We start from the raw sequence: 23034 nt of genomic DNA on the forward strand, positions 1-23034 counted from the left end.
TAAAGACTTTAACTCCACTGTTGTGAAAGCTGATTTGATAGATAGGTCCAGTCCTGCTAAAATGTACTCACATAGGCTTTTTATTTAAGAAGACTTATTGCATCATTTATGTTGTCGTTTGTTTATTTTCCTGCAGATGGGTGGGATCATCGTAGACGTGAATCTGTCAGAGCATTCGGCCACAATCCGATTCTCCGAGTACCACGATGGCGCAGCCCCTTTCCTCATCATCAACCATACGAATGACCAGACAGTTCAGTTCCAACAAAGGTATGAGACACTTCTGTGTCAGCTCTAAGATCTTAGTAAATTGTAAAATGCAGTTAGTGTGTCCAAAGCAGGAGTTACATTTCCTACTGCTTCATTTTTAATATGTTGTCAATAAATGTTGAAAGTGCTTTTTTGTCACTGGAGTTATGTCATGGATGTGCCACATTCACCTGCATTGCAGCGCATCATCAAGTGAAGATCCTGTGAAACTAATCAGGTTGTTTTTCCAGCTGTGCCGTACCTGTTTATTCAATTATCCATGTATTATTTTCACTTTTAGTATTTCTGTGTATTTCTCCTGTTTATGTCTTGTTTCTCATTTCTGTCTTCACAATGTCTGTTTTTGAATGATGTCTTTTCATATTATTTATTTCGTAAATGACAGGTTTCAGTTTTGCCATCGGAGTTGAATTTCTTCTTCGTCACGTTCTCATTTATCAACATTATTGATGTGCATTGATAACACTGTTCTCCTGTTGCAGATGCCTTAACAATTTTAGTGAATAACAGTATTTGTTTTTGCTTATAGCAATTTATGTCTGTTTGTTGTGGGTCATGCAGCGTCCGGAAAGAAGCCTCGTGGGTGGCTGATGAGCTGCTCGACCTCTCCTTCTCAGGGGAGGAAGACAGGTAGAAATATGTGGAAAGAGGAAATTCTTTTGACACACTCTGGACTCAAGATAGAGCTAGACAGGGAATAAAGAACAGGACAGGGGAATCAATCACAAATGATAACATGAATCGGCTGCTGCAGTTGCTGCGGGGGGAAATAGTTTCTAGATTTCTCCTCCATTAAACAAAATGCACTGGACACTAGATTCACGTTATTCCCCGTAGGGAGTAATTGATCTATTAATCATACATTTGTGTAAAAATAAAAAAAATTACAGTACAGAGAACTAAATTAACAGTTATTTTGAATGGTGTGTTTGTCTCACACAAAGTCAAAGAGGGGCTGTGGATGACACCTGGTGGAAGAATGCAGTTTAGCATGAAAACACCAATTAAATATTGTTTAAAGACTTAAAGAAACACACAAATGATGTGGCACTAATACATGCATTGGTGTAACATCATAGAGCTAATGTGACTCTGATGTGGTAACACATTCTGAGTGCAGAGTGTGGTCAGATGAAGAGTGCAGGTAAAGATACATAGAAGAAAACTCCCTCAGCTCTGATTGTGGTTTGTCTGTGTAATCTGCTCACTTATTGGAACTGATCTCACATTATTGTGCAGTAATCACTGTACTTCAAATACTCAAGACAGTGACATCAACTATGACACACTGATGAAGTCTTTATCATAGAAAAGATCTACTAAATTACACACTTATCTTTTTTCACTGATTACTGGAATAAAGGGAAAGCAGCAGGTTAGACGCCTAAAGCCATTAAATGTTTCTTTTCACCTTTACCTGTAGAAACGCTAGTATTTGATTCTGCCAAATGAATCACACCTTCTCCTTCTTCCAGTAGTTCTGTTGCATCGACTAGTATTCTCCTACTTTTTATCTCCATCCGTAGATTGTGGCTTCCCCACTTCTTCTCCCTTTCCCTTTTCTTGTGTCTACGTTGTTTCAAGAGTATGAACTTGTATATCTCAACCTTTCCAGGTGAAATACTGGGGACCTTTGGATGTTGTTTTTTTTTTGCCCTTTTGGAAATTGCTGTCATTTACTTTTGTTTGTCTGTTGAGTTGATTACTGTATGTACTCTAAAAACAGGTCCTTTGGATTGGACTGTGGTGGATTTTTGGTGGACGGGTGCTGTTACGTTGTCCTCTGTTACACTATACTGTCATCTTTAATTACTTCCTTACTGTCGTGTCAGATCAGTAGAAACCTTCTCCTTTTTTAGAAGTGTGCACCTAAGGTTGATGATAAACTCAGTGTGCGTTTGTGTCTGTGTGGGTTTAATGTGCGTGCAGCTCTCAGAAGGAGGCAGAGCAGGAGGAGCTGGAGGCAGGGAAAGCTGTGCACTATACCTGGTCTGAGCCCACGGGGTCCCGAGAGCTCTGCTGGAAATGTGGAACTTATAGCGGGACGCTAAAGAGCGAGGAGGTACTGTATAATGTTTGTGCCTTAATCAGTTCTTCTCAAAAGACACTCAGATTTCTTACTTTAAAGCAAGTATTTGTTATCTTTCACACTGACCTTTCCTTCAAGATATTGGATTAGTGTAATTATGCTCAGTCCATCAAATATAAAAAAGGCTGAGCTGTTACGGCACAGTAGCTAAACAACTAAGTATTGATCTCCTTTAGTAAATGCATTTCCCTTAAAGACTGAATTCACTTCGCCACAATTTTTATTTGTGATAAGAGACTTGGTGCCATAGTTTCTTTTTTTTTTTTTTAATGCAAACTCAGCAACTGCTTAATATCCTCCAGTTTTATTGTTGTACAATTTAACCAGTGTTTTAAGTTTAAACTGTAATCTGTATATCTGAACTGTCTAAACTGTATATCTGTTTGTTCTCTGCATCTTTAGGACCTGCATGAAGACATGAAAAAAGAGGGAAAACTTTTTGTGATCTCCTTTTATGAAGGTAAAGGACCTTGAAAGTTAATTTCCACCAGTTAATTCACTTAAAATTATATGTTGCATATTTATATTACCATGCAAGAAGAACAATTGCTAGAACTATACAAAACTTAGGCTTAATCGCTTGCGCAATACTTTTCTACGTTTACCATTTTTTAAAAACAGTCTGATTTTTGTTCGTTCTTGATCCACAGGTCTTCAGCGCGTTGTGTTGTTCACTGAGGATCAACAGACCTATAAGCTGCTCTGTGAAAATGAGAAAGTGCAGCTGGCTGAACAGGAAATCATCCTGTCGCTACAGAACGTGGGCGTGTCTCTGGTCAACAACAGCAGCAGCCAAGAGGTCTCCTTTATCGGGATCACAAGGTAAACAACAAACTCTGTGTTGCTGCTGAGACTGTCATGTAAGAAAACACCCTGGCTCAGAAAATGAAATACAGGAATAACAAAAATAGAATATTAGATGTATACATTTGCCCACTTGTACTCGAAAAAGGTGCATGGTTACATGTTTGCTGAACTTTTCATGTATGAATCATGTAGTCAGTTGATTAATTTGACGCTCTGTTGTGTCTCTTTTCTCATCTTAGTTCTGATGTGGTGTGGGAATGCAAGGCCAAGAAGAAGAATCGGTGGAAGACTATGAAAACTAAAGAAACTGAGCTGTTGGAGAACGCCTTCAAAAAATACATAGAGTCGGGGCCTGTAGACAATTGTATTGCTGACCTGGAAAACAACTTCCAGGTTACAGTCTAAATATTTTCTATTACGTGCGATTAATTTGATTTCACACTTGCAAAGCAACACAAATGAAAGCTGACAGTTTCATTTTAGCCATGTAAGGTTTATATTCATTATTAAACAGGCTTAAAGTGTTGCAGCTGACTTTGTTATTTGAATATACGTGTCAGTTGCAGGCCTAATTGTTCAATTATGCGTTGTTGGTAATTGTCTCCCAGGTGTGCTTTACTCCCACCGGTACGGATATGCTGATGATGCAGCCATGTGACGCTGCTCTCAGGAGGCACTTCCTGCCTGGGGTGAAGCTGGAGTACAGGGTCTCACCACGACAGAGAGCCTACCGTGTCCAAATCCACCGCATACAGGTGAGAAAGTGCAATTTGAAAGCAGATATTTCTATTTTGATCAATGTCTGTCAGCCAAAAGGCATCCCTTGAATACATTTTCTGTCTGTACTTTAGTTTTACACATACATCTTAACTTTCTCCATCCAGATCCAGAATCAGCTGCCAGGGGCCATCTTCCCCTACGTATTTTACCCCGTAAAACTGCCAAAGTCTGTCGTCATGGACTCAGGTCTCTTTATCCAGCTTCTATGTTGTCTTCTGTTTTCTGAATTTTATTTTGTTCTGTAAAATGATTTCATTCTCATGTTTTCTTACAGAGCCCAAACCTCTAACCGATATCAGCATCATTACCAGAGCGGCAGGGCACTCTGACATCTCTCGTATCAAGTAATTGTTTTTTCTCTTCCTCGAACGTTGAGTTTAATTTTGTTTATGTTTGTTTTCATGTAATACATCTTGGCTGATTAAAATGTCTGTTGACCTCAGGTACTTTAAGGTGTTGATTCAAGAGATGGATCTGAAGCTCGATCTGGGCTTCCTGTATGCCATCCTGGACCTGTTCACCCCTGAGGGAGCCAGCATCACGAGCTCAGAGCAGGAGGTCAGCTGCACACATTCACGCGCAGTTACCACAATCTATATTTCTATCAGCTCTACCGTAAGTGTGCTTTATGTTCCTTTTGCATTTGTGCTTGTGTTACTCTTCTAGGTGGAACTGTTTGAGAAGGACATAGAGTATATCAAGACTGAACTAAACCACGCCTCTGCTGCTGACACATCACCTATCAGCCTCTATGAGTACTTCCACATTTCCCCCATCAAGGTGTGTGACTGCAATAATTCTCAAATATAAGCAAGAAATGTGAGCTGAACACCATCAACACTGATTAAGTAGATCTTGAAAATCAGATCTTGTGTGAATTTGCTGTCTAATTAAAATAACGCATTATGATGAAAACAACATCAATATTGGATTACAAGACACAAGTTAGGGCGCATATTTCTGACCCATTATTTTTGTGTTTGCAGCTGCACCTGAGTTTCTCTCTGAGCACGGGAGGAAAAGATGGCCTGAAGGAGAAGAGAGACACAGAGCTCATCCCTGTCCAGTCCCTCAACCTGTTGCTGAAGAGCATCGGGGCAACTCTCACTGACGTGCAGGATGTCGTCTTTAAGTACGAATGCATCACACAAAAATCACATACAGTAGCATTTGTTTATTTTTGGATGTGTGACTTGTCGTTAGAGGAATCCGTGTCTCATGACTGCTGTTTATGTTGTTTATTTCAGATTGGCCTACTTTGAGTTTTTCTTCCAGTTTTGTACCACTCAGCAGCTACAATGGGAAGTCATCAGGCATTACTCTAAGCAGGTAATACAGTAACGCACAGACCACAGAAGTAGTTTTTTATGTAATGTATGCTTTTCATTCCTGCATTTAATGTGAAACCATTTGAGGTGCCGGTTCATGTTCTCGTATCTGTATATTTCAGGCTATTAAACAGATGTACGTGCTTGTACTGGGCCTGGATGTGCTTGGAAACCCTTATGGCCTGATCAGAGGATTGTCAGAGGGGGTGGAAGCTTTCTTCTATGAGCCATATCAGGTAGGAATGATGTGCAAGCCAACATGACCATTAAAATATTGTATCGGTTTTGGGGCATTAACAAAACTTAAGTGCTTATATTTATATTTATAGTATAGCTGTTTAGATGGTGTATTTTTGTCTTCTTCATGTTAAACTATTATCTGGGGTCCACAGGGAGCCATCCAGGGTCCTGAGGAGTTTGTTGAGGGTGTGACTCTTGGAGTGAAGGCTCTGGTGGGAGGAGCTGTAGGTAAGGATGAAACGCCGTTCAGAGTACGGGGAATCACCAAAAGAGCAACAAATAAAACTGCTAACTAACAAACTAACTAACCATATACTTTTCGAATGCTACAATTAATGACCAACAAATTTAACATCAGCTTTAATTTAAATCTCCACCTTGGTCTTGGTCGCTGTCAGTAACATCTGATGATTGAGTTGCATGGCTGTTGTACAGAAGTGTATTGTGAGCTGAGTGTAAGTGTTGTAACTGCAGAGCTGGATGTCTGACGGTTAAGAATATAGTGTTTAAATATAATTGTAATTTAGTTACCTTTAACAGGGGACTTTCTGATGTGCATGTGGGAAATTTTTACTTATTGCAGATCCAAAATGATGTGAATTTGCCTTGAGAAAAAATACTCCCACGCCGTTTAGTACTTCATAAATATTTGTATTTGTTGTGCAGGGGGTCTAGCAGGTGCAGCATCCAGGATAACAGGCGCCATGGCAAAAGGCGTCGCTGCGATAACAATGGATGAGGAATACCAGCAGAAGAGACGAGAAGCTATGAACAAACAACCCAGTGGTCTGAGAGAGGGACTGGCCAGGGGTGGGAAAGGATTAGTGTCTGTACGTAAAACATTAACTCTTTCCACTATTTCTTACTATTTAGTAATATATTTGTTAATATGATGATTTTTCTTTTTTTTTTTTTAGGGATTTGTCAGCGGGATCACAGGGATTGTTACCAAACCTGTTAAAGGTAGTCAATCAAATAATAGCATAATATTATAACAACTATTAAAGGGGACCTATTATGCTCCTTTCCAACTCTGTACGTTTATTCTGGGACTCCCCTACAGAAGCTTTGCATGATTCACCGTACAAAGAATCCTATCCGGTTTATAATGCAGTGGACTAGCTATGGAAATGTTCAGATCAATTTCCATAAATGTTTTTTTTTTGTTTTTTTGCAGGGGCCCAGAAGGACGGCGCAGCAGGCTTCTTTAAAGGTGTTGGTAAAGGTTTGGTTGGCGCAGTAGCCAGACCTACAGGAGGCATTATTGACATGGCCAGCAGTGCTTTCCAGGGGATCAAGAGGTATGGTTATTTCTGTCTGTGCTATGTGATCATTGTTTTACAGCAGTGCATATGCAGATATTACAGTTACACTCTTGGCCTCTGAACAGAGTTCATTTTAATTTGATTTGCTGTTTTTAGATTCAGTTTGACTGGTTCTGTGGTGGAATGACACTGTATGTTTACTGTATGCCTGTGTCCACATGTACATGTAAATATTTGTGTGAAGTAGTCATGCTATGTGAATACATGTAAATGTAGCATATAAAACAGAGTTTTGTGTCATGTAGCGGACTCTGCACACAAGTGGGGACGCAATTCCTTTGAGAGAGAGTCTTTTCAGTTCATGAGCTAACGAGGTTGGAAGTAGTTACGAGGGTTTGTGTCTAAAGATTCACGTGTCTGTGTCCTGTCTTGTTTTCAGGGCAGCAGAGACTTCACAGGATGTTGAGTCCCTTCGTCCTCCTCGCTTCATACACGAGGATGGTGTCATCCGACCATATAAGGAGAGGGAGGGCTTCGGCAGTCAGATGCTCCAGGTAGGACAAAAACCTCTGCATTATCGGATTTGGGTGAATAGCAGCAAGTTAATGTTCTTCTTTTAATCTAGATGATTTTCACATTTTACTTTACCCCCAAAGAACCCTTTGGAATCCCTTCAGTCTGCTTTATTTCAATTTTCTTTAAACCTCTTTATCTTCCCTGAAACTTTTAGAAAGGACATCGGCTCAATTCTGCATGTTTTCTTTACTGCAGCGTACGTAGATAATGCGCAGTGTAGCTACATTACTGTTTTGCTCCAAGCGTTTACTCACACAGCATGGTTAGTTTAGTGCCTTGTGATGGGTGACGTTGATCTTTCTACCTGTTGCAAGTGTGGCCCTCGAGGTTTCATCAGAAATTATTATACATTTGAATGCGAAGGCTTGGGCACCCCTGGGCAAATCACAGATTTTGTTGATTTTTGACATGAAAAGAAGTAACGATTAAAAGGACCACCCTCCTGCTACGTTAATTTATTAGGCTTTAATCTACTCATTAGGTTGTCAGCGGTTGGCAGTGCCAGAGTTTGATCAATTGTCAAATAACCAAAGACTCCTCTTAACCACTGACAAATAATGTGAGAAGGAAGCTAATTGACGCTTATTCATCATATAAAAAGATATTAAAGCTCTACAAGTTTACAGTTCCCACCGTCTGACTAGGAAGTGATTAGGAAATTGAACGAGAAGATAACGTTCAGATAAAACTGCATGTCTGCTGGGCACTGAACCCCCCAAAAAATCCTCATTTTACTCCAGATGAGCTGCATTAAGGTTTAGCTCACACAGGAGTGGTTGTGCACCGTACAAATGTAGAGCGATGAAGAAAAACAATGAGCTTTTATTAAATGTTAAGCAGACGGCCGGAAATGTTCCACTCTGGGGCTGTGTAGGGGCTGAGGGCACAGCAGACATTGCACAGGTCAAAGGATGAATGGATTCTTGCCATGCTTGCAGCCAGTCAAGAATGCGTAACTGAGAAGTTGTCGACTCTAATAGGTTAATCTCAAACATACATCACAATCCACCTTAAACCCAAGCTGAGGCTTTTGGAGTAGCACCTGCACTTCTCTGACCTGATCAGGTAGTTAAATCAAGCAGTATTACCTCTGTGTTCTACAAATAAGTGTGGGTTGTCTGGACAGGTAAAAGAAACAGGCTTGGATTTACTTCTTACTTACAGATTTCTCGAACTTCTTCATACACGTTGTTGAATTAGCACATTAACCCGAAGGTGTCTCTGAGCCAGCGTGTCAGTCGGTCTCCTGGGCTTCTCACATTTGCAGCTTTTGTGTTTCAGTTCTGTTTCACTTAAGCTTCTTTTGCTATGACATTGTCTAGCTGTCGTGCTGGATGGAGTGGGTGGAGGTTTCTGCTTATGAGACTCAGGTCAGAGCTACACTCTTTTGGCTAATAGTGAAGATAGTGAAGACAGGTGACAAATTAAAGGTCATTCGGCCGCTGAGAGATTTTAGAACCATTTAGAAACATTTTTTTTCCTGTGTAGAAGCGTTTTACTATTTTTATAAATTAGTTTTCCTTCAATTTGTCACCTGTCTCTTTCACCGCCTTTAGAACTAGTTTTAGTTTAGTCCCCAAATTAGGTCTTAGGACAAATACAGAATTATACATGTAATAAATCAATAGATGCCACATTTACGTTTCTGCTTTGAACTGGTTAAACAGGAGTCAGGTACAGTGTTCTTGAATATAATTAACTTCATACTATGACAGAAGTAAACTCCACCAGTGCTTTTCACTTGAAATACCTAAATTATTATGTTGGGGCATTGAGCTTCATCCCATGTACAAGCATTTACACCCGGGCTAAGGTGCCAGGTGTGTACTCTCTGTGTGTATAAATACAATGTCCATGGCTGTGGGGCCTCGATCAAGTACCTAAAACTGTTCAAAACTGCTCCATGGGAACCTTACATGGCTGCTCACTGCTCGCTTGGATGAGTTAAATACAGAGAAAAATTCCTTGTTTGTGCACATACTATCAAAAAAGCTGATTTGATTTGGTCTGGAAAAGTCGAGTAAGACATTAAAGCTTTACATTAGGAGGTGGTGCATTTAGAGGTCTAACTAAATCAAAGTTCCTACAACTCTGAGGAAACTTACACAGGGCTCAAATAGTACAAGAAAAACAAATATTTATTAACTCCGCTTATTAACTCCGCTCTGGTTCTCTCTGCGCTGACTGTGACTCTTCTCTCTTGTCATATCCACAGAGGCGATTGGCCTACATTGAATGGCGTAGAACTGGCTCAGAGGATGAGGGTGATGAGTAAAACGGCTAGCAGCTAGACGTGGCCGCTGTAGCGTAGTGTGGGTGCTTTGTCTGTAGTTTGTGCTTGAGAGTGTTGGAAGATTTAATCAAACCAAAGAAAGGCCTTTGAGCGTTTGAAGAATTGTTAATTTATTTATTCTGTGTTTCTTTTCAAGAGTCTGTATTTTTTTGTGTGTGACTATCATCCCTTCTTTCTTTTATTTCCCCCTTTTTTATTTTCTCCTTTAGAATTTCATTAATTTTTCCAAAACCTCATAATCTTGGGGAGTTTTGTTTTATTCATTCATGTTTGTTTCATAGTTCTTTCATTTAACATTCACTGCCATTATGTTCTCAATAAAAGCTTTACATTTTAAACCTGTACCTGCCATCGTCTTTGTTTCATCCCATCTTTCATCAACATTTTCCATTTGTTCCGATGTTTTGTGCACATATTCATTCACTCTTTTTCCAAAGGGCCATCATGATTACTTGCCGTAAGCAATCATTTGAAAGTGTTGGAACACCTTTTTGTTTAGACTTTTTGCAACATTGAAGTTTTAGTTTAATTCAGAAATCGAGTTTCTTTTAACTTTTGCCATTCTACTCTTGTTTTTCTTACTTTCTTCTTCCAGAAAATTGAGAATGGACGCTTTGCCAAGTACAGATACTTTGCTCACGCCAAGGTCAATGACTCCGACTTCCTCATGATCACAAAGAGGTGAGTGTTTTTGATGTCTGAACCGTATCCCCTCCGTAGGACAAGACAGGGCACCAATGGAAGGAAATTACTGAGGGGAACATGTTGCACCCATTGACACTGTCAAACAGCCTCAGTTTGTTAGGATGTTGAAAACAGTCTATCCCGACTGTGAAACCACTGAGGCACAAATATTTCTGCCTTCGTCAAATTGCCTCGTTTATACAAAGAAAGACGAGAGAAGATTGCGTTGCAGCTGGAGAAGGCTTTTTTTTGTTTTTACTCGATGACAACAACAACAGATCTTTGGACAAGCAGAACCACGCAGCCTGATATGAACCTTGAGTGATAATGATCAGCATCTGTCTCCAGACATTCTCCAGTCATTGCCTTCTGGTTGTTAAATGTTCAGTAATGCACATTTGAAGTAGTCTTCGGATAATCCACACTGACTCTCCTGAAAGTGTTGCTTTTCTGTTTTTATTTATCTATTTTTGAAGCTTGTGTCTTTAGCCACCAGCGTCCCTGTACCTGTTGGTCCAAAATGTCACTTTCTTTATGATACATGACGTCCTTTAAACCCACTTTTTGTTCCGTCTTCCAGGGGAATATTTTTCGTGACCAAAGGCACATTTGGCCAGCTGACCTGTGAGTGGCAGTATCTGTTTGAAGAGTTCACCAAGGATCCAATGATTGTAGAGAATCGGCGACTTCGCATTGAGGCCAAGGTACAGGCTTTAACCAGCATTATAATCAGTATGCTGTTTTAGACCTTTATATGACACTCATTAAAATACTTGGAAATTAAAAATGTCAACCCTAGAATGTTATTGTAGGGCATAAGAAGACTTTTTTACTGTTGACAATCAGGCACCTGTCAACATACTCATTATCACGTGAGACAACATCAGGCCACTTCTTCGTGGTACCTAATAAAGCCGTTGAGCGCAGCGTTCATGCAGAGGTGGACCTTGCAGACCACATTTGACCCGAGAATGTTTCCTTGATCTTCTCTGATTGGCTGGTTGGAACCACATGCTTCTGAACCTCACTGAGAGGCACGGGGATGCAGTTTAAAATGTGTGCTGAAGTTACAGAATATGTTTCCTCGCCCTATAAATGGTTAAAATAATTCATTTTTTTTTATTGTTACTATTGCAGGAGAGAGTGAAGTCGGTCTTTCATGCTAAAGAATTTGGAAAGATCATAAACTTCAAGACTCCTGAGATAGCCAAGGTAAGCTTACTATTTGGAATAAACAGCTTAGATTTATGTATTTTTTTTGCACAGTATATGTATTTGTAGTGTTCTTACATGTTTAATACACATAATCAAATTGAGCCTCTCTTGTTTTGCTCCTTGTATCATGCAGGGCAACGTGCAGTATATTATTGTAGTGAAAATAACTTGTTCTAACCTCTTATTTATTTTCAGTGGGTTCTTGCCAAATTGGAGGATGCCAGAGAGAGTTTACCCAAATACTGACTCGAACGGAAATAAACACACACAAGGTCCATGTGTGTCAGTGCCTTTGTTCTTTAGTGCATGCTAGTTTGATTTCCCTCCATGTGCGAGTAGCGCACAAGCGATGCTGTGAGTCCACTGCGTGTGCATCGGGGGGGTGAAAGACTTGGAGCGAGTAGTTTGTACGTGTGCATGCAAACAGACGCCGACTTAAATTCACTTCATGTAACACTGACTGCATCGCTTCGAACCGAGCGCCGTCTCACCATGCATCCATTTGCACACGTCCAGAGTTTTACTGTTTTCTTTTATGAAAAAAAAATGTCTCGAGTTTACAAACGTGTTGTGATATCTGAGTCTGAAATGCTGGTGAAATTGGAGGACTTCCCATTTCCTGAGTCGTTAAGTTGCCATGGTTCTGCTTGGTACACGCATTTAACCACTGATTTAATTTCCATTGATCACAATTCAACTTGGGTGCAGAGATGTCATGTGCAACAGCTACTGGTAGAAAACCACTTGAGTAACACAGAGGCCAAATTAACCATTGCTGTTGTAGCACATTTAATATTGTACACTGTTTATTTTACTGGATAACATAAAAGGGAAACACATTGAAAGTAGTGTGGCTTTATAATACACATGGTTAAAAATGTGCATCCTCAGAGCCCTCGATTGCTTTTACTCTATATTTCCTCTTTTTTATACATTTCTGCAAGATAAAGACTGTTCAGTGTCATTTAGAGACGCATGCTATTTTTATACTGTACCCACATGTATCAATCTGCTGTACAGTGATCTAATATCCTGTCTGTATATATATATAGCCATCCTCACACAAGTCTATATTACGGCGTTGCAGATTGTAACCTTGTGATTTTTATGTTTTTATACCACACATATGCAATGCAGACTGCGTCGAGACGGACTGTGCAAAGAAGAGAATATTTAAAAAAGAAAAGAGGAATGTTATAATTACTACGAGCTGCTGTTAACACTGATGTATATTTAAAAGGTTTGGTTTGGGGTACAACACACTTTAATATGACTAAAAATAAATATGTCTGTTGCCATTAATCGTGTGTCATTTAGTTTCTCGGGGGAGCAAAACGTTCAGAGCAGTGGCTTGAATTTTTTCGTTCACGCTGTTTTGAAAAAAATAAATAAAATCCATGTTTCAAGTTTCAATGTGTTTATTTCTTGTGCTAAAAAAAAAACAACAACTCTAGCACACCAGGTTTCCTCTTCATTAAATAACTATATATATATATTTATTTTTCTTTATTGAAAATGACCATAAATATAATTTCCAGTCAAGTAAATAAGGCACTTGCAGGTGAGTATTAAAACAACCATCTCTATACATTGTGAAAGCACAAATCATTGCTAAAAGGAACTCAACTATTGCATGGGAACACGTTTTATATAAGTTAAAGCACTCAGATCGTACATATGTGGATCAAAATAAGCAGTTCACACAGTGGGTCAGTTATTGACTTTCACATTCTCGTTTCTATTATAATTTACAGCACACGTCTCTATACAGTGAAGACTAGAATGGAAACCTATACAAAATTGCATTTTAAAAACAAAAACAGCGACCTACACAGTCAGCATTTTGTTACAACATGTTCATAATCTCTTTGGCTGTACAGGCACACGAGATCTCACGCTTACTTTTAAGTTTCGTTAATAATTAGATGACTTATCTATTTTGGCATTCCTCCTCTTCGTCTCCCTCTTCCCTACACCAGATTGAACTCCTTGAGGTTGTGTCTGAGGATGGTGTCTTTGACGGCCACGAAGACGAAGCGGATGTTTTCCGTGTCCGTGGCGCAGGTGAAGTGGGGGTACAGCGTCTTGTCCTTGTCCGGGTTTTGTTCTTGGTACATTCTCAGGATGAACTCTTGAGCTGCTCCAGGATCCTTCTGAGGTCCTGCAATTCAGGGTTCATGTTATCTCGGCCTGTTTTTTTTAGCAAATGTGGTCTGTCCTTTGTTATTTGAAGACAAATACTGATCTAGAGATTGTTTCTCGGGGGAAAATGCTGTGTCTTCAAAACCCTTTTTTCCACAAAGTGGCAGAAATTGGAATACACAGTTTACCACAACATCAATGCATAACAGCTCCGGTTTTGGCTTACTACCGTGATTGTTTAAATGAAGGACTTAAGATACAATCCATTTAGATGCAATTGAGCAAATACACACTCATATCTCGGCATCCAAGGCTGCCAGTGTGCCTGAATCTGGATCCTATACGAGCAATCAAACCGACTAACTCACCTGTGAATTCAGGGAAGTAGGTGGCTAAGTGAGAGTACATGATCTTCTCCTGCAGGATGTCGGTCTTGTTGAGGAAAAGTATGACGGAGGAGCGCTGGAACCAGGGGTAGGTGATGATGGTTTTGAACAGGGCCTTGCTCTCCTCCATGCGGTTCTGAAATTAGTTTGCATTTGAGGCAACGTGCGTTATAAGCGGTCAAACTCCCGTCTCAACGCTAAAGCCTGAGCTTCTCCTCAGCTGAGCTCTCACCTCATTGTCACATTCGGCGAGGACCTGGTCGTACTCGCTGAGCGCCACCAGGAAGATGATGGAGGTGACATTCTCGAAGCAGTGGATCCACTTCCTCCGCTCTGACCTCTGACCCCCCACATCAACCATCCTGCAAACGAAAGAATGATGTAAATGATGCATCTCTGTGACGCCTAATAGCAACTCTATAAAAATGATTTTGTTTTACTGCATCTCACCTGAAAATTACATTCTCCATGTCGAAGGGATACTCGATGATACCCGTGGTCGGCACTCGGACTCTGAGGATGTCCTGAAGGTCGGGTAAATAACTGGGCTGAGCAATCCGATCCAGGTCGGTGAGGTAGCTGAAAATATATGTGGAGAACATTGAATCAGACAGGAGAGGAGAGAGAAAGGGAGATAATAAAAGCATTTTTTGGGGGGCTTTATAAAGAGACTGTAAACTTACTAGCCGTGTCATGGTTCATTTAGTCTGGTTACTTCCTCTCCCACCTTCTTGCCCTTTCCTAACAGCTGTCTCACCTGACCACACAATCATCCCCACTGGAGGCTATACATATATCTACTGCAACACTGTTTTTCAGCCCAGTGCCGCTTGTTTTTGTGGAGTTTTTGTCTCGTCCTTGGTTGCTTTTTGAATCTCACCATTGTTTGCACATTCCTTGTGGCCCTGTACTTAGTTTGCTAGGCTGATTTATGTAACCCTGAGATCACATTCTGTAGCGTCATGGAGACTTTAAAGAGAAGCTGAAACCATAAAGGAAGGGCTTTACAGTGCGGAGCTACAAAATATGTACGGTGTATTTTAATTCAGTCCAAATTTGAACTTCCCAAAATAGCAGAAAGACAGAAAGCTAAAAATAGCCGCCTTTTCTTTTTTTATGTTGATCATCAGTAGCAGACTACAGAGGGTTTATTGATGCTAATTTTAGTTACTCGTCTTACCCGTTACAGTTCCTCATAAAACATTTGTCACAGCTACGAATGCAGAGGTGGGGAGAGCGACATAAAAGTCATGTGCGTGTGATTCTCACTATTTGGTGGAGTCGGACAGCTGGTACTCCCTGCGTCGCTCGTAGCACTCTTGTACTCCCGCATCGTTCCACAGATCCCTGATGGCTGCCGCGAGGCTCGGATCTAGCTCCTCCACCTTATCCACCTCCACCTCCAGGACTGAGCTCGCGTTGCTCTACGGAAACACAGAGGGACACGGAGAAGGTCAGACGGCCGTGGTCGAATCCCCACAGTTGCGGAAGCAGAAAAAGAGGAAAACAGGACACAAGTTTAGGTTCAGGTAACATGCAAAACTACATCTTTATTTAAATATGATGTAATAAATGTTACTCCTTTCTTTTTTTTTTTTACAAAATAAAATAACTTGCATGTGAAGAAAGAACAGTCTGAAAAGTGCTAAAGACAATAGAAACTAAAAAAATGTATCCGAGCGAGCAAGTAATCAAAAGGAAATAATAATTATGATCATTTATTTAGCACCTAATACATTGTACATATGCAAAACTTGTATATTTATTTTTTTGCTTATACTACTGTAGTTTATTTCAATATTTAATTTTTATTTTTATAGCAGTTAGAGTGTTTTTATGTGCAACCGAGCTACTGTGGCCAAGCAATTTCCCTTGTAAATCAATAGTCTATGTAAGTCTGGAGCAGGGCCACTCTGTTCGCCTGTACCTGGTTTTGGGAATTGCCGAAAGCAATACCGAGCGTCTCCATGGCTCTGATCATGGTCTGCATTGACGTGTAGATGTTCTGGAAGACCAGCTTGGCGTAGCTCCTCTTGTCCTCATCTGTGTATCCTCCTCCGTGGATAATCCTCATTTGTTTGATAAAGGTGCTCTTCCCACTCTCTCCAGTGCCTGGCGGACACAGTCAGAGTGAAGGTCAATAACATAACAGACTCCAAATAATCACCATTAGGAGAAAATGTACCTCTGGAGTATAACCAGCAGCATTTGTTTTTAAGGTTGCAAACCATGGAAGAATCACAGTAACACTGTGACTCATGTAGCATTCATTGTGATTTGTTTCCGTTGATTCAAATCTGTTAAAGTTGCAGTGACATGATGTTTAGCGACTCCTTATTATAAGGCTCACTCTCTAATTTACAGCTTCAGTAAAAATGGCTATTTTTGCTGGAGCTTTCAAAGCTTCACTCTGGATTAGTGATGAAGATAAGGAAGTTTTGTATCTTAAATGTTTCCTAACTGTCATTAGAGCTAAAGATTGTTCCTTTTGGCCAATTGTGGGGGTGTAACTGAGTGAATTCGCCGAAGGGGCTGTTAAACATATGGCCCGTGGGCCAAAGCCAGCCTGCCAGGGGGTCCATGGTGGTCCACGGCATGAATTTGCCAAGTCTGAAAATTACATAGAAGACTTTAACCACGTTCTTTCAACAAAAGTAACTGCTACTCCTAATGTGTTCAGTGTTTTATTCAGAGTAGTGACAATGAATTACACTTATTTTTCTAAAAAAAAATTCAGGTTGTTCACAAAATATGTTGTAAAAGGATCGTTCATTAAATGTTAACCAGTTTAATCTGTGTATCATTTGTTCTTTCCATTTTCAAATGGCAATCAAAAATGAAAAAATGAAAAAAGTGACTGGTTATTTTGTTATTTGTTACACAAAAACGAGAAAAAAAGCCTAGTTTTTCATATTTCAATTTTAGGCTCATATCAAAAATACGAAATGAAAAAAAGGGGCCACAGGACTGAATTTGATTTTAATTTTTATAATGCCTGTCTAAAGTATTATACAGTCTATGATGTGACCCCTTAATTAAAATGAGTTTAAAACTTGACTCCTGCCTAAAGTGTTACAGACTGTTCTGTCTGTTTTTAGGTTCTTAGCTCTCATGTTCCTGGTTTTGAAACAGGTTGACAGTTTTTAACTGTCTTGACTGTGAAACAGACGACAAGCTGCCATGTATAATTACAGCTACACTGTGAATCTGGAAATATTAAAATAAAAGCATCAAAACCACAATTCAGAAATTACTGTTACAGTATTACAGTGATCAAAGCGGGGCAGCACAGTGGTTAGCCCTGCGATAGACTGGCGACCTGTCTAGGGTGCACCCTGCCTCTCGCCCCGATGACAGCTGGGATAGGCTCCAGCCAACTGTGTGATCATTTTGGAGGACGTAGTTTGTTCTTGTGTTAAATTGTATTAAACACAAAAGCATTTCTGTTATTTAGCCTAGCCCACTGAGGGTTGTCAAAATAATAGAAACTGTTATGGTCCTGGTTGTTCCAGTGCTGGTGTTCTTGTCCTTTTTTCCTTCTCTCTCTCTCTCTCTCTCTCTCTCTCTCTCTCTCTCTCCCCCTCGTTAGGCTCACCTGGGCAGGATTCTGACAGGAGCACATGACACAGCTGCAACCACTCTTCAATCAAACACTCTTTAAAAGGCTGGCCGAGGCGTCCCTCCAGTGCCAGATAATTCTGTATGTTACGGTTTGTGCCAGCTCGCCAGTGTCGCCTTGTGCCTTTAGGGTTTAACCTTTTCAACTTTTTGACTTATCTCTTGTATTTCTTTTTCCTACCTTCCATTGCCTCCCAGGGAGAGCCAGAATCTTTGCTTTTAGTTTTCGTTTCTCCTGGAGTTTCCAGCGCCTTTTGTTCGTCTTTTGCATTTTCGTTTTATTTCTGGGACTTAACCACCCAGTCGAGTTTTGGTTAATAAACTCAAAATACATTGACTTTGATACGTGGTTTTGTCTCCTGCTTTGGGGTTCCACCCAACGACTGGACAACCCTCACGAGAAACACTTGTCTGTACAACACAACTCAATTCAATTGCACGGCGAACCACAGCCTCTAATACGACTCTCTGTCTGTTTCTGCACAGCTTGTTCCTAGGAGTCAGGAAAATACACAACAAAACAAGTAAAATTGCCATGACAACTCTTGATTGCCAACTTGACCAGGCGGGGACACAAAGGCAAACTGAGCTATTTGAATGTGTATTTGACTGCCAAAGGGACACCTGTCAATATCTGGGTGCGGAAAGTGAATGGCTGACATCAACCGAGCTGCATTTTGCTTTTATACCGAAACTTGGCTTCCAGAAAACGTTTAGATTATTAAAACGCGTGATGCAATTAGTTAAGATTTGGTTTACTGAGGGTGTCTTACCAGTACGTGATTATTATATCTCACAAACAGATTTACCATACGCCAGTAAATAATAGAGAGGAGAGTTTTTCTCTGAGACATCTGTAGTTCTTGCATGACAGATCAATATGTGTGTTTGATAATCTCTTGGAGCTCAGGGCTGTATGATCGGACATAGAAATAATTACACAAAAACCCTCTACCTAAAAGGTTTGTCCACTAACTTCAAGGCAGTACACTCTTGTTGACTGAATCTCTTATTCTTCTTAGAAACTGTGTGTTGGGTAAAGACATTGTTGGTTTTTGGGCTGGTGACTGTCTGCCACATTTCTCTCAAATTCTTACCGCACAAGCTTCAATTTTCTCACTCAGACCACATGACACTGAGCCTATTTGTTAAACAAATGTGTTTGTTAACAGACTAGAATATCTGAATATTGGAGTTTGCAGTGTGCGCAGTGCGCGGGGCTTTGCGCCATGTGAGCAGCCGTACCTCCCTCGGCTGCGATCGGCCTCGGTGGTGCCATCACTTTTCTGGTTTCCTGGCTGCTTTGCATGACGCAATGAACGCTCTCGTCTTTACATCTTAACAAACGAGGCCTACACAAATTGTCCGCATTTGAATGTACCTTGTTTACAAGTCAAGTTTCTTGGAGACGAGGCGGGTCTGGCCAAGGCAGGCAAATCACATCCAAGTTGACCCGTAATGAGCTTGGGGGACCTTGCTGTCAAAGGTCGATTTTGGCTCTTGACCTTTCGCAAATCACAGTCCAACTACGGTGTTAGCAACCAAGAGGTGAATACCCTGATCAGATCCATATTGTTTAGATGCAAGAAAATGAGTTAGGATAAATAAAAATGCATTACTAGTAGTTCAGATGTGAATAAATTTAACATCATCCTGTTTTTTCCTTCTGGACTAGATCTGTGCTGATAAGAGTCTTATCATTATTGATTATTCAGATAACCTGATAATAAACAAATGCTTGAACTATTTTCACTCAGTGTACTGTACTTGCTATAAAAATGACTGATAATTATAAAACTGGCTTCATCCTAAACAGACTAATGACTCTGGCTCTGTTGCTGTAGCTTAGCGCACTTGCTGAATATCAATCAATTCCTTCTTTTTAAAATGAATAAAATCAAATCCACAACCCAAATTGCAATATGTATAAGATCTATTGTTTTTGCAGCACGCAAAATATAGGTTAAGGGTCAGAATAGGTTGCATCAGTTTTGATCAACGACTCACTGAGTGAGATACCGTTGAATGAAAACATGTTTATTTGCCTATGTGTGTGTCTTCATCTACATGTTTGTGTGTTGCAGTGCTGTGTTTCACAGTTTCCTTGTGGGTGATGAATGCTGACCACAGATGCCTCTGCCGGCACAGACAGACGGCCGACATGAGACATTTACACACACACACTAACACACACACCCTTTCCCACAAACACAACCTCACACTTCCTACGTACACTTCCTCGATGGGAGAGCGCGTTGATGGGATGCGGTGCTGGCTGGCATGAATGAATGTGGTGTTGATGTTGCTGAGATAAGAACTACTACCACCTGTACTCTCACTTACTCATCAGGGGGGGACTTTGTAGGCAAATACGGGGCAAAAAAGAAGAAGTAAACTATGACAAACGGATTTTCTAATGTATTAACCGTCACACTGTCTGTTTTGATTAAGAAAATAAGTGAAACTGATGCTCCACCGGTCATAATAAAATAAATAAGAAAGAACCAGTTGTGCAAAAATAATGTCCTTCCCGTTTGTTGTTCCTCCCGTTCTACTGTCCTGTGTTACAAAACACTGACAATCTTCTGTTCTCGTGTTTTGTGCCTGCATTGGTTTTTAGTTTAGTCATTTTAATACTGATGCAACATCTGTGAAAATGTGTATTTCTGTGTGGCTGATTACTTCCATGGCTTACACGCTTTCACTCACTCGTCTACATCTTGTCTTCTTCTTCTTTTTTTCCACATCGTCCTGAACTTGCAGTCACACTGCAGCCTTAAATCTCGACACATACTCATACACTAAACCGCGTTTGAGCCGCGTCGACACTCGGATCAGGTTGTAAGGCCGCAGAAGAGAAGCAGAGCGTGAACCTGTTGATCTTTCTCTCTGCTTCACTCCCACTCGTTGTCTCTGTAGACCTGGCTGTGGCCGTCCTAATGAAATCCACTGAGGACTGAGTCACTCTGACCGGGTAAATTATTGTTACTGATAAAATGCTTTCCGGATTACTCAGTATCTAATTGCTAGTATTATTTTGAGCTACCTGCAGAATGATCCCGTCTAAATGATGAGGTATTTGACACCTATAGTTTGGACTGAAATTATTCTTAAAATATTGTGTTCTCCATGCCAAACTTAGTGTTTGTTCACTGTTTATTTCTAAATATTTTTGTGTTGTTGGGGGGCAGCTACTTCAACAGCTTGTTGCTGTGTTTTGTCACTCCTCATTTCCACTCAAAATATCCCACTAGCTCATATGTCCAGCTTTGAACTGGAGCAGCATGGACTGTAACTATCCATCCATGCTGTGTTGGTGATCGACCACAGTGGCCAGAGAAAAGAAGCAAATCTAATGGGATTTACATTGAATATGATTAAGCCGTTGTGGGCCGCCAAGCCCATTCTAAGAGTGCGACAGCCTTAACAGTGGCTGCAAACCTGTGGCTCATGTTCTGCTTCGTGATGGATTTGCATGACTTTTGCATGAAGCGCGCCCGCAGCAGCTAGTTATGGCCACCACTGACCGAGGCGTGACAGCAACTCGAGTCCCTGAAGTGCTCCCACACTGCAGTAGAAAAAAGAACCGTCTAGCCAAAGAGCAAATAAATGTTTTTTGGGAGGTGTGGAAACTCCCCCGTAAATTAAGGAGCATCTTGACAAACTGATATATTTTCTCATTCATGCCTTCTAGTTAAGGCCGAGTTATGCTCACATGACACTGGAGTTTATCCTAAACGAGAAAACGCCCTCATGGATCCAGCTCTTCCTGGAGAAGACTCATAACACAGACACACAGCGGCCTGAAATAGTTTAACAGGACATCCTTGTGCTGCCAGTAACAAGTGTCGGTTTATGAATGGATGAATATCATTTTAAATGATCCAGTTTATCCCTGCAGGGGGCTGTTTATCCGCATTTCTGTGACAGATGGCAGCTAAATAAGTCAAGCTAGCAAATTAATTCAAACAGCTCACAGTGCGCAAAAATCAATGGCACAGCCACGGCGCGCAGATGCGCACGCCCTGGATGTGTTCCTGGAAAGCCAGTGCGCACTGAACTCGGAGGCTAAGCCAAGACACAAGAAATATGAATGAAAGGAAAGAAAATGTAGAAATTCTCCTCAAATTATTCCTGTATGAATTCAATCCTTTGATTAAAATTCATAAAGTGTTGATTCTACTTAGATTATGGAAATGTATTATCATTTAAATACAGCTTAGTCGACAAGTTTCAGAGTTGTGTCCATCCTGCCATGATATATGCGTGTCCAGGTGTGGTCAGGAAGCAGGAAAGTACTCGCAAACTGAGGGCTGCGCTTGGGTCACCAGATTAACCCAAAAAAAGCAAAATCACACGTATGAATTATTCCATCAGACGAGTTAAGAGATCTGACCGATTGTTTCTATGACATTTGCAGGAAAGGAAAAGAAAACATCATCTGTGAGTGAAAGACACACCCTTATATCTATTTAACAGTGCCGTTTTACCTATAGATGTGTACTTATTCTGGGGTAAGAGTTTCCCTCCAGTTCACTGTTCAGTGATGCTCACCTAACAGCAGCAGCTTGAGCTCCCTGCGAGAGTCCTTCTTGTCTCTCCGCAGCTGCCTCTCGATCTCCTCGTTGATCCTCTGGTTCTCCTTCTCCTCCGCCGACACACAACACCCAGCCATCATTTCAACTCACTCTCCAATAAGCCCTCCGCCGACGAGGTCAAAATGCCGCAGTCTCTGGTTAAGAAATATGAAACAGTGTCGAGTCAGCCGATTCTTCTCCCCTCTCGCAATTCACAAATTCAGAAGGAAAAGGCGCAGAGCATCTTCAGACCTCCTTCAAGTCCGAAGGAGACAAGCAATTTGCTGAGGGAGAAAGCTGAAGTGCTCAGTGGCACAGAGAGAAACTCGGTGGATTGGGAATTAAAAATCCAGAGTTGCTCTTTAGGAACAGGAGCCTTTTGCCCAAGGTGCTGCGGTTAGTCTGAACCTGGAGGACACTTGCTGAACTTTATCCTGGTGAATCGTAGGGCGTGGCACCCACTGGCTACAAATAGAGGAGGATAAAATGGGAAGTGCTGGTTTCACCTATAACCTGTGGCACGCTGGATGGGGAATGAGGAAGTTTAAGTAGTGCTGTTGGCAGCTTTTAATGACAAAAAGTACAAAAATGGTTTAAAAACATAACAGCCGGTATATGAAATAGGCTACTTAAATGGGCGTTGGTGCTCGGTTGCCAGTTGGAAGTAGCTACATTTTCATATTACATAAAGTTCAGGACAGGAAACACTATTGGCTCAAACGCAGTTTAGGAGAGTGGAAGAGAGGCATCCTGCTTCATCTCCT

At 40.8% G+C, this 23034-nt stretch overlaps 2 protein-coding genes across 3 annotated transcripts in view; one reads left to right on the top strand and one right to left on the bottom strand.

Annotated features, from left to right (window-relative positions):
- vps13a (vacuolar protein sorting 13 homolog A) overlaps positions 1 to 12957 on the top strand; it is a 33815-nt gene extending 20858 nt beyond the window's left edge. Inside the window, exons 54-76 of one of the 2 annotated variants that reach the window (XM_084551501.1) lie at positions 137 to 270; positions 832 to 900; positions 2200 to 2332; positions 2762 to 2819; positions 3010 to 3181; positions 3406 to 3559; positions 3775 to 3921; positions 4051 to 4132; positions 4221 to 4290; positions 4390 to 4504; positions 4613 to 4726; positions 4933 to 5078; positions 5194 to 5275; positions 5397 to 5510; positions 5667 to 5742; positions 6181 to 6344; positions 6432 to 6477; positions 6692 to 6815; positions 7219 to 7333; positions 10244 to 10329; positions 10913 to 11036; positions 11470 to 11544; positions 11743 to 12957. In XM_084551501.1, coding sequence (XP_084407627.1) covers positions 137 to 270; positions 832 to 900; positions 2200 to 2332; positions 2762 to 2819; positions 3010 to 3181; positions 3406 to 3559; positions 3775 to 3921; positions 4051 to 4132; positions 4221 to 4290; positions 4390 to 4504; positions 4613 to 4726; positions 4933 to 5078; positions 5194 to 5275; positions 5397 to 5510; positions 5667 to 5742; positions 6181 to 6344; positions 6432 to 6477; positions 6692 to 6815; positions 7219 to 7333; positions 10244 to 10329; positions 10913 to 11036; positions 11470 to 11544; positions 11743 to 11793 — 2451 coding nt within the window. In that variant the 3' untranslated portion in view covers positions 11794 to 12957. The remainder of the gene's footprint in view (positions 1 to 136; positions 271 to 831; positions 901 to 2199; positions 2333 to 2761; positions 2820 to 3009; positions 3182 to 3405; positions 3560 to 3774; positions 3922 to 4050; positions 4133 to 4220; positions 4291 to 4389; positions 4505 to 4612; positions 4727 to 4932; positions 5079 to 5193; positions 5276 to 5396; positions 5511 to 5666; positions 5743 to 6180; positions 6345 to 6431; positions 6478 to 6691; positions 6816 to 7218; positions 7334 to 10243; positions 10330 to 10912; positions 11037 to 11469; positions 11545 to 11742) is intronic. The other variant, XM_084551502.1, reaches the window with a different exon arrangement.
- A 159-nt stretch (positions 12958 to 13116) lies between these two features.
- On the bottom strand, positions 13117 to 22647 carry gna14a (guanine nucleotide binding protein (G protein), alpha 14a). The gene is made up of 7 exons (XM_084551504.1): positions 22248 to 22647; positions 16003 to 16187; positions 15345 to 15499; positions 14526 to 14654; positions 14308 to 14437; positions 14058 to 14211; positions 13117 to 13708 (listed from the first exon to the last, which is right to left on the bottom strand). Exons 1-7 carry the CDS (start codon positions 22369 to 22371, stop codon positions 13518 to 13520), a joined length of 1068 nt encoding a protein of 355 aa, XP_084407630.1. The 5' UTR covers positions 22372 to 22647; the 3' UTR covers positions 13117 to 13517.
- Positions 22648 to 23034: the final 387 nt, after the last annotated feature.

Source organism: Chelon labrosus (assembly GCF_963514085.1).
Source record: "Chelon labrosus genome assembly, chromosome: 9".
NCBI classification, from domain to species: Eukaryota; Metazoa; Chordata; class Actinopteri; order Mugiliformes; family Mugilidae; genus Chelon; species Chelon labrosus.